Genomic DNA, 13012 nt, shown 5'->3' with positions numbered 1-13012 from the left:
GAGCATCCGAGTTCCATCTTTTGCAGGTGTACTTCTGGGTAGCCATAGCCTGAGTGCTCCCCAGGCCAGTGTCCCCTGCTCCCCCCTTCCCTACCTTCCCCCCCCCCCCCCCCCCCCAAATTTAAAGAGTGACCTAGAAATGTGTGCATTAGAGGACTTCATGCAGCACACCTGACACAGGCAGGATCTCTGATCTCCTGGATACCCTCTGGCTTGTGATTTTTTTTTTTTTCTCTTTTGTATGTGTGTGTGCATGCACCCAGTATAGTGCCAACACTATTGCCTGCACTGAGCAAATAAAAGTAGGATCCAGTTAGGTTGGCTGGAAGGAAGAAATGATGAATGACTCAAGTATCATACTCCAAACTTATATACAATTTGATTGATAAATAGGTGTGTTGAATATATTAATGTTCTTTTACTCCCTGTGGAAAGCTGCTGTACCTTCTTGTCCTGCCTTCAGCAGCAGAGTCCATAACTCCTATCTTCCTTGAATAGGTCATCCTTAGGCTACTTGGGTGGCTTGAAGGTATTGCATGGCAAGGCTCCCTTGGGAGCTGATGAAAGATATTGGTATGAAGGTACGGACTGTGAGATCTTCCCAGACCTCTAAGCTCTGGGGAAGACAGCTGATGTCCCAAGGTCGCTCCTAAATCCCATGGCAGCCTCCTGTGGGGCTGGGACTCTGTCTACCTTAATTCCTTAGTCACTTGGATTTGCTAAATCTTTCTGCTTCAGTGACCAAATGATGATAAAGATAAAATTAATACTGGGGAGGAAGATGGTAGGCTTTTTTGGAGAACTTTTTTTTTTTGGCTTTTTGTGGAACATGCTCTGGTGTGGAGTGTGTCTGGGCTCATGCTGGGAGGGCTTAGGGTGCACATTTAAGGTGAGCAGTACGTGCACAGCACAGTATCTTTTGGGGGAGAGGGAAGTCCCACCCATTAGCTCACTGTGTTAGCCAGCAGGCCTTTGGAAAAGCACATGGAAGTATGTGTCATGCAAAAGCTTTGTTGTCCCCATCATATGCACACATGTCCCCTTCCCAGTATAAAGGGAAGTTCCCAAAGCACCTCCTTGGTGCTACAGGAGGTGTTACTGTGTCCTTAGGTTCTGAGGTTATGTGGTGGGGAAGAAGTTTCCCTGTGTTTACAACAGAAATATTTCATTTAATTTCAGTTAACCTTGTGATGGGCTTTGCCTTTAATAATCTTTTATTCCCACCTCTTCATGTTCCAAAATGGAAATCCGGAGGGGGGGAAGGCTAAGCTGAAACCTATTGCACAGAACATGAAGAATGCCAGCATACATGCTTGGGTTTGAAGTGCTGGTGTGGCCGTCAGCACACTTTTTTTTATCACTGTGCTCGGTGGCTGGATGATGTCAGTGGGTAATGGTGCTGAATGCTGCTGCTCTTCTGGCCAAAGGAAGACTCTCACGCCTGCCCCCTTGACTTCCTGCTTAAATATCTGTGGGGAGGGCAAGGTCAGCCATGTAGCTGATATGCTGAGAATGACCTAAACATGTCTGGAATTCATAGTGTGAAACCAGAAACTGATCCCACAGTATTAAAAACTAAAAAAAAGCAGCATGCTTTGGTTCCCTGCATCGTTGCTGCTGACCATCAGTTGGTTGCTCAGCAGCTGGGTACCGCTTCCTGGGCGCAGAAAGATTATGCAGTTGAGAGCATCAGGTGGTCTGTATTGCAGAGAATCAGAAAATGGGAGTTCTGACCCCAAATTCAATAATGTGGGGTGATATTTGGGTGTAAAAACTTCTGCTTGTGGGATTTGCTGAACACTACCCCCCAATATGAGAGCAGGGCAGCATTATAGAGGAAAAGCACTGAGTCTGGGTGCCGGGGTCTGTTGCTTCACAGCTGTTCCTGCTGGTGGAGTCCAGGGTCTTGGGCCCTCGAGTCCTTGTTATTCACACTCAGATCAGGATATTGCAGATGGAGGGAAGACTGGCATTTCTAAAAGGATGCTCCTAACTTGGAAGTTGGATCTCTTTCTAAAAACAAGCTCAGGTAGCTTCAGCAAGTGCAGGGGTGACAGGAGAACTACATTAGACAGCTCTACGCTCCAGATGTCCCAGTGATTTTAGCATCATTTTAATGGCCCTGCCCAGTTGCTCTGCAAAAGCATCACATGGAATAAGAAGGAAATTGGACAAACTTCCAGACAAAATAGTGAAATGGGCTGTCCACAAACAAACAGGCTGTGAATATACCTTTCTAGTCTTTCAGTGATGCTTTGATACTAAGGTTTAAAAAAAAAAAAAAAAAAAAAAGAGCAGATGTGGTTCAGAAAGCTGAAGGAGCTTACCTTTGGTCATAGCAATTTTAATAGTCACTCTTTCCTGGACCACCTTTCTCTTTGGGCATTATGGAGACCAACCTCCCCCAACCCTCCCTTTGGTTTTTTCCCATGACACTCTTGTGGCAACAGTAACGATCACTTTGGAACAGTGGTGGAAAATACACTGCATATTTCTGCTGTTGCAGTGGAAGTTACTATCTGAAATGGAGATCAGGTACCTACTACATCTCCATATTATTTTGCAGACTACCAGTGATCCATAAATTAAAAGTTACAACTAGAAATCTAAGCCTTGAAGCTCAGAAAGCTGCTGTTTAAAAAGAATGGTAGAGCTTCTGCATGTTGATAAGACTACACCTATCAGCATTTTCAAGTGAAAGGTGTTTTTTAAATATGTGCAGAGATGCATCGATCTGCATTTCTCCATGTCTTTCATGCTTGACCTCTTAACTCCCTACCACCTCATGCATTTCCTTGATAGCTGCTTTTACAGTTTTCAGATGAAATGATCTAATAGTTAAAATTTCATAGAAAGATCAGACAGTGTGGCTTCTTATCGAAGGCCTTGGTGTTGTCTTTGAAATCCAAATGCCAGCGAAGGAATGATGTGATTTCATCCAGGGTCTGCAAAGCGAAATGCCTAGCTATGTGTGTGAGCAGGCTGCTCTGGATGTGGCCATTAAAAGGACACCAGGGCAGTCTGACTCCAAAACCAGGTACATTTACATGATGGCTGTTCCCTTGCACCCTCTTCTGCTGAAGCAATGACACTTTATTCCAGATGGTTGAGTTTTTCTTAACAGACTCATCTGGCTGCTGCCTTTATAGATCTTTGCTCTAAAAATACTGAACTTGTTCTTTCTTATCTCAAAAGTTCTTTTCTTGCTGTGAGAGGCTGCCAGCAGTGTCTTGCTCGGTACCCTGCTTTGTCCAGCAAAGAGGAGCTCAGTATTTTCTTTGGTTATTGTGAGGTGAGAATAACCGTCCTTTAGGAGAGCATTCAGTATCTTGGTTAAACAATGTGGAAAAAGGAACTCTAAAGAGCTGCTGGTTTGGAGGAGAAGTTGAGTCCAACTTCCTTACGTAAAGCAAAAATCTTGGAGGGGTGAAAGAGGGAAAGTTTGGATTTTTATGGCAAGTGAACTGCCTGTGGGAGTAGGTTGGAAAAGACATCTCTCAGTTCTGTGTGTGCCAAAGATACAGAGAGATAAGAAACTGAGAAAATGTCATACCTTAATAAAAGCTGTTCTGTTTTAGACAGTTTTTTTGGTTCTCCTGATGATCTGCTTGATTATCGCATGCTGCAGATAGAGCTTCAGGAAACTGCCGTTTTCTGCTTTAAAGAGTCCTGACATTTTCTGGTTATGTGGAGAACAAATTTTGCAATGAGCAATTCAGTTATCTTTTTTTCCCCCATAATAATCTATGGCATTATGTTTGTGAAGTACTTCATAAAGTTCCAGGTGCCTTTGTCTAAGAATACCAGAAAGGTGATTACTGGAACTTCCCCAAATTTTCTTTTTAAAATGGTTGCTCAAACTGTTCGTTCATTAGGGGCTTAATCTTTAAAACCATAATCCTTTATTCATTCATGTGTTGACATGCTTAGTCTGAAGAACTTCTCTGGTACTAACTGGTCATATTCAGTAACTAATATTAATTTCTTCCAATTTCATCCATTCCCTGAGATCACCATTTGGAGACCTTGTCTTCAAAGACGGAGTTCTGAAGAATGTTGGTCTTGATTAGAAATTATGGTGATAAATTAGGTCTTTAGCACGAGCATGCTGTATGCAGACATTAAATCCACGACATGTCCACCAAGTCTACTGTTCTCCTTCTCTCTTGTCTTCAGGAATGAAATGCTTCTTTTGTTTTCCTCTGACTTTTTAATGTCTCATATTCTGCTGTGACTAAAACGCTTTATCAGCTAGTGTTATAATTAGTAATTGCATCCTATTGTTGGGGATAAATATCCCAGACCTAATGTGAAATCTTTCAGTGATGGAATTCTTGTCATGAGAGAGACAAGCTGAGCAAAACTGGAAATGGTGCGCACAGGAGCAGAAAAAAAAAAAAAGGATAAAAGTTCATTTTTGCTGTAAATAAAACAAGTGCATATTCTAAATCTCATTAGAGATTAGACCGAAGGGGAAACTGGGAACGTTGCTAGCGGATTCTTAGATTCATTTTTTCTTATACTCTTGCTGTTTGCTTCATTCTGCCAACTTCTTGGAACGGAGTGTGCCGTGCAGAACGTCCCACTGCTCACAAAAAGGCCGGGCCTCAAAAATAGCACATCCAGGAAGATCTTGTACTGCTGCAGGGTACTTATCTCCATGTCTCCGCAAGTCCCTGACCAAGTCTGTTCTCTCCAAGTCGTATGTCATTTAACATGGTAAATGGCATATGTGAAATGTTGGGGGTCTGCCTGTCTTACCTGACATCTGTCCCTTAAAATTAACTTGGATGACTTCTCAGAGGAACTTTCATTACCTGGAAGCTTCTGTCAGAGATCTTATTCCTGCTGAACTTGACTGAAATGTGCAAATTCCTTCAAATGCTTACCAACTTCTGTGAAGTATGGCTGTCATTGTTACACTTTAAAAAAAAAAAAAAAAAAGCTTTTTGAACTATAGCAATACAGAGGGCTAATACTGTGTTTGTGTTTCTGTAGTCATTTCTACAGTCTCACATATTCCTGGTATCTGGCTTAGATCTATTTCATTACCTAGCCTCAAGCATTTGAAGGCTGCTATGTTACACCAATTGCTGAGGTGTAAGTGTATATTTAATCCAGTCAACTTCAAAATAACATCCCAAAATTCCTTGTACAAGGAGGATGTGATTTATGCATCATCGCTTACCTTATAGTTGATGTTTGACTTCACTAATGTGGTAAACCCAACCATCATCACTTCTTGGTAATGGAGTCTGACACAGCACTGTAGTCAGGCTAGTTCTTTTGCTTTGCGATCAGGTGTTTCCTTTTCTCTCTGGGGTTGTCTTTGGAAGGGATGGAAGACAGAGGCTGTCCACTTCAGTCGCTTCATCCTTTTTCATGTCTTGTTTCTGTTCTGGCACTCTGGCTATCAATTTCTTGGTTGGTAACTATTTACTGTAAATTGTTGTTAATCTATTTCAAGGTGAAGGCTTTGGAAGGCTCTTCCTAACCTCCTCTTCCCACTCCTTCCAAGTGTTGGTAGTCATTTGAGCTGAGACAGGTGGCAGCATGCTGTCTGCCTTGGGTGATACATCAGTTATGGTGTTAAACTTGCTTGTTGATTTTGGAGCTCTTACTTGATCACTGCTTGCTATCAGCTACTAGTCCTGAAGCACAGGACTGCCAGCAAGTGGCCTTGGTTTGCTGCTTGGTAAAGCAGCTGCTCATCTTCTGTTGAACTTGAGCCTTCTCAGGTCTTTAGGTGCATCCCATCCTACGTCTGAACTTACTTTGAAGATCTCTGAAAAATAACCTTCAAATGACAGCAGTACTGTAGTAGGTGCCAGTTCTTTCTCTTGGCTGCTGTCAGAAATGCATCAGGAAGGCTGGGCTTTTGCAGACTGCAGGAAGGATTGTTGGTTCATAAAGCTTCAATGATCGCCATCAAAGGGCTGAGCTCTTTGCTTCATACTTGTTAAGTGTGAAAGGAGAGGTCCCCTTGTACAGAATCAGGGACTGCAGCTCTACACATGTACTAAGGGCTCTAGCTTTTGGCTCCCAGGACTGTCATATAAAAGATCAGTAGATCTTTATATGTGAAGTTCCTGGGACTGTATTTAAAAAAAAATAAAATAAAAATGCAGCCTTGATCACTTTTCTTCTTTTGAAATGGAAGCATTGCCATTCGCATTTTCTTCTGAAAATTTTTGGCACAACTTACTGGCGGGGTTTTTTTTCCTTTCACATGGATACACTTGGGCATGGAAATGAATGTGGAACTTGTGAGTTTGTTTCAGCTGAGCAGAGTTTAAAATCTGCTTAGACCATCTGATCAATCTTGTTAAGAGCACACAGTTCCAGAACAGTGTTTCCCTTGTTAGAAAACTTTCAGTTCTGGTAGGGAATGAGCTCAGTCTTGCCATACTCTCGAATTTTAAGAAATTTTGAAGGAGGCTACTTGTCGCGGGAAATAGGTATTGAGGGACTGAATTGGAACTGTGGTGACTTGAGGAGGAAGGAAAGAACAGGTGGGTTGGGGGGGTCTGTCTTAAAATGGCTGCCATCTTGTAAGTCCATGTCACCCTCAAGATTTGAGTCCTGTGTCTGAAGAAGGTTGTCCAGCAGCCACCTTTGTTTCCAGATCTCCTTTAGTGTCTCGTGGAGTGATTAGTAACCTGCTGTTTCTTTTATTTGTAATATGGCGTTTTCTGCTGTGTTACTGAAAATGCACATAAAATTCTCAGGAAAAGATGGGGGGTAAAAATCACGAGAGAGAAACCTTATGGCCTCATTTTTTATATTAAACAGCAGCACCCTCTGAAACCTGCAACAGCATTCCCTGAACGTTGATTTATAAGAGTAGGGTCTGGTTTACAGGTAAGCAGCTAACATGGAGACAGCTTGTCTGTGAAGGCAGCCATGTAGCACTTCTTCCCCTTTTCCTGACATCAGGTTACAAGACAGATCCATGAGCATGAGCAGGAGAACGAGTTGCGGGAACAGATGTCAGGATATAAGCGGATGCGGCGCCAGCACCAGAAGCAGCTGATCGCCCTGGAAAACAAGTTGAAGGCCGAGATGGACGAGCACCGCCTCAAGCTGCAGAAGGAGGTGGAGACGCATGCCAACAACTCGTCCATTGAGCTGGAGAAGCTGGCCAAGAAGCAAGTGGCTGTGATGGAGAAAGAGGTGAGTAGAGTTACAGGCTCCCTAGCTGTACATCAAGATTGGAGGGAGAGGTGTGTACCAGATCTCTAAGAGCAGGCTGTGGAAGTACTGCTTAAAACCCATGTTCTTAAGTGCAATGTGTGGTTACTGTCCAGAGCTGCCCTGGCTAGTTTTGTGAAATAGCTTCACAGCCAGAAGTCAACCTTCTGGGTGATGGGCACTCCATTGGCATCGAACAATACTGTAGCTAGTGACAGCTGGCTAAAAGAGACTGACAAACTCTGTGGAGACCTCGGAGGGAGCTTCTGCCTCATGGCTGAGGGAATGACAAAAGCTTGCTGCTGTTACTCGGTCTGTTTAAAAATCAACACGTTAATCCATACGGTAAATGAGTGGGGTTTTACCCTCTGGGGTGGTTTTGGTAAGAGAGGTAAGAAGCATGAGGAAACCCTTAAATGGATGTGAGCATTATGGGATTTTTGTGCAAGCAGCTTTCATGTGGTGGAATACTCATGGCTTTGTCTAGCACAGCGATGGGAGAATGACAGACCAAAAAACACACAACAGGAGACTGATTTGTGCTGGATTCAGTACCTGTTCCCTCACCCTTTGGTTTTTTCTTTCTTTTCCTTTTTTTCCCCCCTCTCTGTGCTTTGCAGGCAAAGGCAGCTGCAGCAGATGAAAAGAAATTCCAGCAACAGATTTTGGCTCAGCAAAAGAAAGACCTGGCGACCTTTTTAGAAAGTCAGAAGAAACAATACAAGCTTTGCAAGGAAAAGATTAAAGAGGTAAGAAACAATCATTTTCTGGGCTGAAGGGGTGTGGAATGAACACGAACTAGACTTTCGTTTTGACAAAACTGGGCCAGCCCAGGGGTTTAAGGGATACTGTCATGCTTGGAAGCACATGTAGATTCTCAGCAAGTGAACTTTCAGGAACTGGAAGCATCTGGTAGTATTTCTAGAATAATCTGTAAGGGTGCTAGAGGTGCCTTCACAATTTGCTGTAAGAGCAGAATCTTTGAAACCAATGGTGATGAGGGAAAATGGGACTCCACAGAGAAGTCATCTTCCCCTTTTTCCTCATCTGGTTTGTTTTATTTTGGGGGTTGGTTGTTTTGTGGTTTTTTTGCTTAAGCTGGAAGTAATCAGAGTAGCCATTTAGATGTCACTTGACTAAAAGCCCTGTGATCACTTATATGAATTAGAAAAAGAAGTAACTTAGTATATAGTTTTCCTATTCTAAATTTCATTACTTAAGTACAGTGTCCCCACCACATCACAAAAATCATTTGCTGTTAAGAATGTCAAGGTGAGAAAATGAATAGCAAGGAGCTCTGTTAGGTATCCGATTCAATAGAGAATCGAGCATGAGTCTTGTTGAAATTAAACTTAAGACCAAGCTGGACTCCGTTGTAGAACAGGTGCAGAGCTGGGAAGGGAGCCAAGAGGTTTGACCCAGTCTCTTTCCTGGACAGCCAGAGCATCCCTTGCACTGGTGTGTTACTGTCTTTTCATTGCTGTGCTGTTTAGCCCCCTGAGGTGTTTGTGTTTAATGGCCACTTTTTCCTTCTCCACTTGGTGGGTCATAATACAACTCAAGAGGCAGTAGGGCCGGGCATGGAAGGTGACGAGTCTGGTTCTGCTGGTACCTGGTGTTGCAGTCAGGATTTTGGTGTCCTTTTGTGAACTGAATGGCAGAGTAGCCACCAGTGACTGAATGTCCTCCAAGTCCTGTGTCACTGTAATCCTAAGGGAAGTCTTGGTTTTGACCCTGTATGCATGCAGGAAATGAATGAGGACCACAGCACGCCGAAGAAAGAGAAGCAAGAAAGAATATCCAAACATAAAGAGAACCTGCAGCACACACAGGCTGAAGAGGAGGCCCATCTTCTCAGCCAGCAGAGACTCTACTATGACAAAAACTGCCGTTTCTTCAAAAGAAAAACAATGATCAAGAGGCATGAGATGGAGCAGCAGAACATTCGGGAAGTATGGCACTCTTCACTTCTTTTCCCAAGCGTTTCTGTAACTGTTTTAGCTTCACGTTTGTAAAACAGTTTGCTGACATTAGATCTTCATGTTTCCAGTTGCTAAACAGAGCCGAGAAAAATGTAGGAAACATGTTTTGGGAAATAGTTTTCCACACAGATGTGGATGCTTTTATAAACTGAGGAGGGGTGGCATTGTTGATTTGCAGATGGAAACATTATGTGGGCCACCCACTCTGTGTCAGATGTGTCATCCGAGTTCCTGGGCATTAGATTTTGGGGGAATCCTGCTGGGCTGCTTTTGCAGCACAGGGCAATTTGTGCCATGTTGAGTGCCAGGGCCACCTGTGGGATGGCTGAAAGGGCATCATCATGTGAGGAGTTCTACTTGTTGGCTAAAGAAAACTCATGCAGTCGAAATATGTGTAATAAACCAATAATAACCTTAAAAGAACAATATTAAGGTTGCAGAATGAAATGCTACAAATGTAAGAAATACCAAAAATTCAGTCCTTCCTTGTGTCTGCACTCTGGTTGTCTATAAATAAGCAGATGTTGCTTTTCCATTGGGCTCTGCTCAAGTTAATGCACAGAATGGGCAATAGTTTGTTAATGAGAAGCTATTCAACATCTTGTTTTTTCTCATTAATTATTAACCCTTGCCTTACAGGCTGCCTGTAGTCAAATACCACTTTGGAGAAAGAATTATTACTTGTAGATTTTTCTGTGGTCATCACTATAGTATCTGAATTCTTCATTAATGTTATTTTTGGATAAAGACTCTCAGATGAGAAGGTATTTTAGTAAAGGTGAGAGTGAGCGAGTGGTCAAAAATTTCTAATAATCATGTACTTAGTCTGCTACCGTCAAATTTTCTGGCATATTTAGCATTGCTCTATATTTCACCTGTTTGGAGCTTTGCTGCCCTTGACTTCAGATGTGCCTGGGGCTGCTCAGCTGCTTTGCAAATCTCATCCAGACATCTCAACTTGGACACCCTGAAAATGAATGACTGAAAGATCAGATTTGGGCACCCTTATCACAGCATATAAGCTCTGTGGCAGGGATGAGAACAGAGTTCGGTTACCTAGCATGGTATTTTAACTAGGAAACACTCCTCTGAGCTCCTGCATTTAAGCTCTTGAGAGACCTAATTTTCAGAATGATGTGTTTATTTCCTGAAAATATCATCCCTACTAACTAGTTCAAATTCACTGGATCAGACACCTGAAGTAACACTTCCAAAATGTTTTTTTCTTGATATTTTAAGTAACCACAGAGGTTCTTTTTTTGCAAGTGGGAAAGTGTTTGAGAGAAGTGGAGTGCCTCTGTTTGTTCATGCTGTGTAAACTAAAATCAGGTGTGGAACGGGCACTAGAGAGGCTGGCTGTCCTGTCCTAAGATGAAGGCACAAGTGCCACAGCTCACTGTATGGGCTGACATAGTGCCTGTTCAGTGTGCTACCTGCCTTTGTGCAAGTGGGAAATGATTCAGCACACCAGTAGATCTAATTTTTTATCTTGGCTGTCAAGGTGCAAATTTTGCTTAAATGTAAACATGTGCAACATCCTTATGGCCAAGAATGCAGAGGCAAGACCTGGCCCCGTTTCCTTCCCCATCCTCCTAGCTTAAACCTGTCACAGTTGTAATAGCCAGAGGGGCCAAAGTGTCTGTTTGCAGGTGCTGATGTTGAGAATTAAAACAGGATTACAGCATGCAAGCAACAACTCAAAATAATTAGATTTTTTTGCTTTTACTGCAGAAACTTGTTAGACTGAGCCAACACTGGGCCCTCTCTGTGCCGGGCGCTGTGCATGTGCGTAGTGCGAGGCAGCTCCCACTGTGCCTGTCTTGGTCTAGCATGAAGCACAGTGATGAGTTTGTAAACCTGAGAGCTGAAACTGAGATGTACCAGCAGACCATCTGTGAAGGTCACCAAATATCAGCAAGGGGTACAGCTGTAATCACTGCTTGACTGAGCTGGATTCAGCTCCATGCTCCACAGGTTGTTGCTGATACCCTGAGCCAGAAATACTAGCAGTAATCGGGGAGAGAATCCGGTATTCTCCTCTACCTTGGCTTGCAACTCAGTGAAGGTTTTCCTAGACTGCAGGGCACCACGTGCAGGAACTCTGATGTGCACGTTGAAAAATTGTGTGAGGCTTGGGCTGTATCCTCATTTTAAACGGGCTGTGCCTGGGGCCAAAAGCCACCTGTACACACAATGAAGTTCTTTTTCTTATCGGGTGTGGTGTGTTGGAGCTGTTTGCCTCTGCTTTGGCCATTCTAGTATAAGTGATATGAGAGAAGCCTCAACTCCCAGTGCCTAGCAGGGGCTCAGGGTAATTTAAAACAGACAAATAAGAGCCCCTGATTCTGTCAGTCACCCCAGCTCTGAGCACCCCAGGATGTATTTTTTTAGAACTTCCGTGATTCTCAGCAGTCACAGAGGGCTTGCGTGTGGACCCAGTGCCACCTGCTGGAGACTCCCTGGGTGATAGAGGAGCTGCCAGAGGAGCAGGTTACAAGGGGGATGGATGGATGCTAGGTGGCCGCTTTATTAGCGTTCCCATCGTGCTGCTGGGTTTGTGTTTCCCTGCGGTACGTGGAAGTCCTTGATGTTGCCTAGACAATTAACCAAAACACCCAGCCTCACAAACTCAACTACTGCGTCTCAGGGCAGAGAGAATCACTCCTCAGCTTTTGTCTTGTGCTCTGCTGTCCTCTTGTGCAGGAGTTGAACAAGAAGCGGACCCAGAAGGAAATGGAGCATGCTATGCTGATCCGGCACGACGAGTCGACGCGTGAGCTGGAGTACAGGCAGCTGCACACGCTGCAGAAGCTGCGAATGGACCTGATCCGGCTGCAGCACCAGACTGAGCTTGAGAACCAGCTGGAATACAACAAGCGGCGAGAGCGGGAGCTGCACAGGAAGCATTTCATGGAGCTCCGGCAGCAACCAAAGAACCTGAAGGTGCTGGAAGCTTTCATTCCTCCTCTTCCAAACTCTGTCCTGCCAGGCAGGCTGGGCTGTGCGCTTGCTGCCTCCTCTGTGCAGCAACCATGCTGCAGAACCGCTGTTCTCCACCAGCACTGTGTGCTCTCCCTTGCCTCCCTTTCCTTTGCGCAGGGCTGCTCTGGTATAAGAAAGTTGTAGGCTATTATAGCAAAGAGCTCACTGAGGAATTTTTAAGTGCCATGCTAATCGAGGCTACTGGGTAAAAATAGGCTAGTCCTTAGCAAAGTATTACAGAATTTGCTTCTGATGAGCTGTGCTTCTTTAGGCCCTTGCTGGTGTCAGCCTATAAACCTTGATATGGAAGGGGGTTGGGTGATGCTTCCTCACTTTCAAAGTCAACAGAGAGAGAGAACATGGGTGTGCTGAGTGCTGTGTTCTGTCCCAGTTTGGCTGCAGGTTGATTAGAAACCTCTGACCTGCTTGCTATGGGAGGTTTCTGTTCCTCCTCTGAATGTCCAAAAAGGCACGTTGCTTTTATTCGCTTTGTCACACCCTCCCCAGTTCTCAGATCTACAGTCTCCATGGTTGAGGTGGGGGAGGCAGTTTGTGGAGGCCTTGGTGAGGTAGCAAAATGGGAGGCCTTGAAAATGCAAATGCTTTTTAGGAGGCAGGGGGCAGGGTGAGGGGCTGGGCAACCTGCAGGAAGCAGGGGTAGGAGATGGAGATGTTCTGGGCTGAGGAGGGCTTAGTGGATCCTGTTCCCAGCCCAGGACTGTGGTCAGTGCTGAAGGAGAGCCTGAGGTGATGCCGCTGGTTAGGTTGCTGTGTGTGCGGAGTACGCCCTGCTCAACCCGTGTGCAGGGGCAGGAGACAGCGCAGAGCACAGGAGAACTGTGGCTGTCTCTCACCGA

General features: G+C 44.4%; 2 protein-coding genes across 4 annotated transcripts in view; one reads left to right on the top strand and one right to left on the bottom strand.

Moving 5' to 3' along the window:
- SUDS3 (SDS3 homolog, SIN3A corepressor complex component) overlaps window positions 1-13012 on the bottom strand; it is a 253181-nt gene that overhangs the window by 112558 nt on the left and 127611 nt on the right. The window lies entirely within an intron of this gene.
- Window positions 1-13012, top strand: part of TAOK3 (TAO kinase 3) — a 94838-nt gene that overhangs the window by 79218 nt on the left and 2608 nt on the right. For all 3 annotated transcript variants that reach the window (XM_049805528.1, XM_049805527.1, XM_049805526.1), the window contains 4 exons: window positions 6937-7173; window positions 7812-7940; window positions 8940-9143; window positions 11877-12116. In XM_049805528.1, coding sequence (XP_049661485.1) covers window positions 6937-7173; window positions 7812-7940; window positions 8940-9143; window positions 11877-12116 — 810 coding nt within the window. The remainder of the gene's footprint in view (window positions 1-6936; window positions 7174-7811; window positions 7941-8939; window positions 9144-11876; window positions 12117-13012) is intronic.

Source organism: Accipiter gentilis, chromosome 7, assembly GCF_929443795.1.
Source record: "Accipiter gentilis chromosome 7, bAccGen1.1, whole genome shotgun sequence".
NCBI classification, from domain to species: domain Eukaryota; kingdom Metazoa; phylum Chordata; class Aves; order Accipitriformes; family Accipitridae; genus Astur; species Astur gentilis.
Note: the sequence above shows the minus strand (reverse complement) of the source record. Positions and strands in the feature narration are given on the sequence as shown.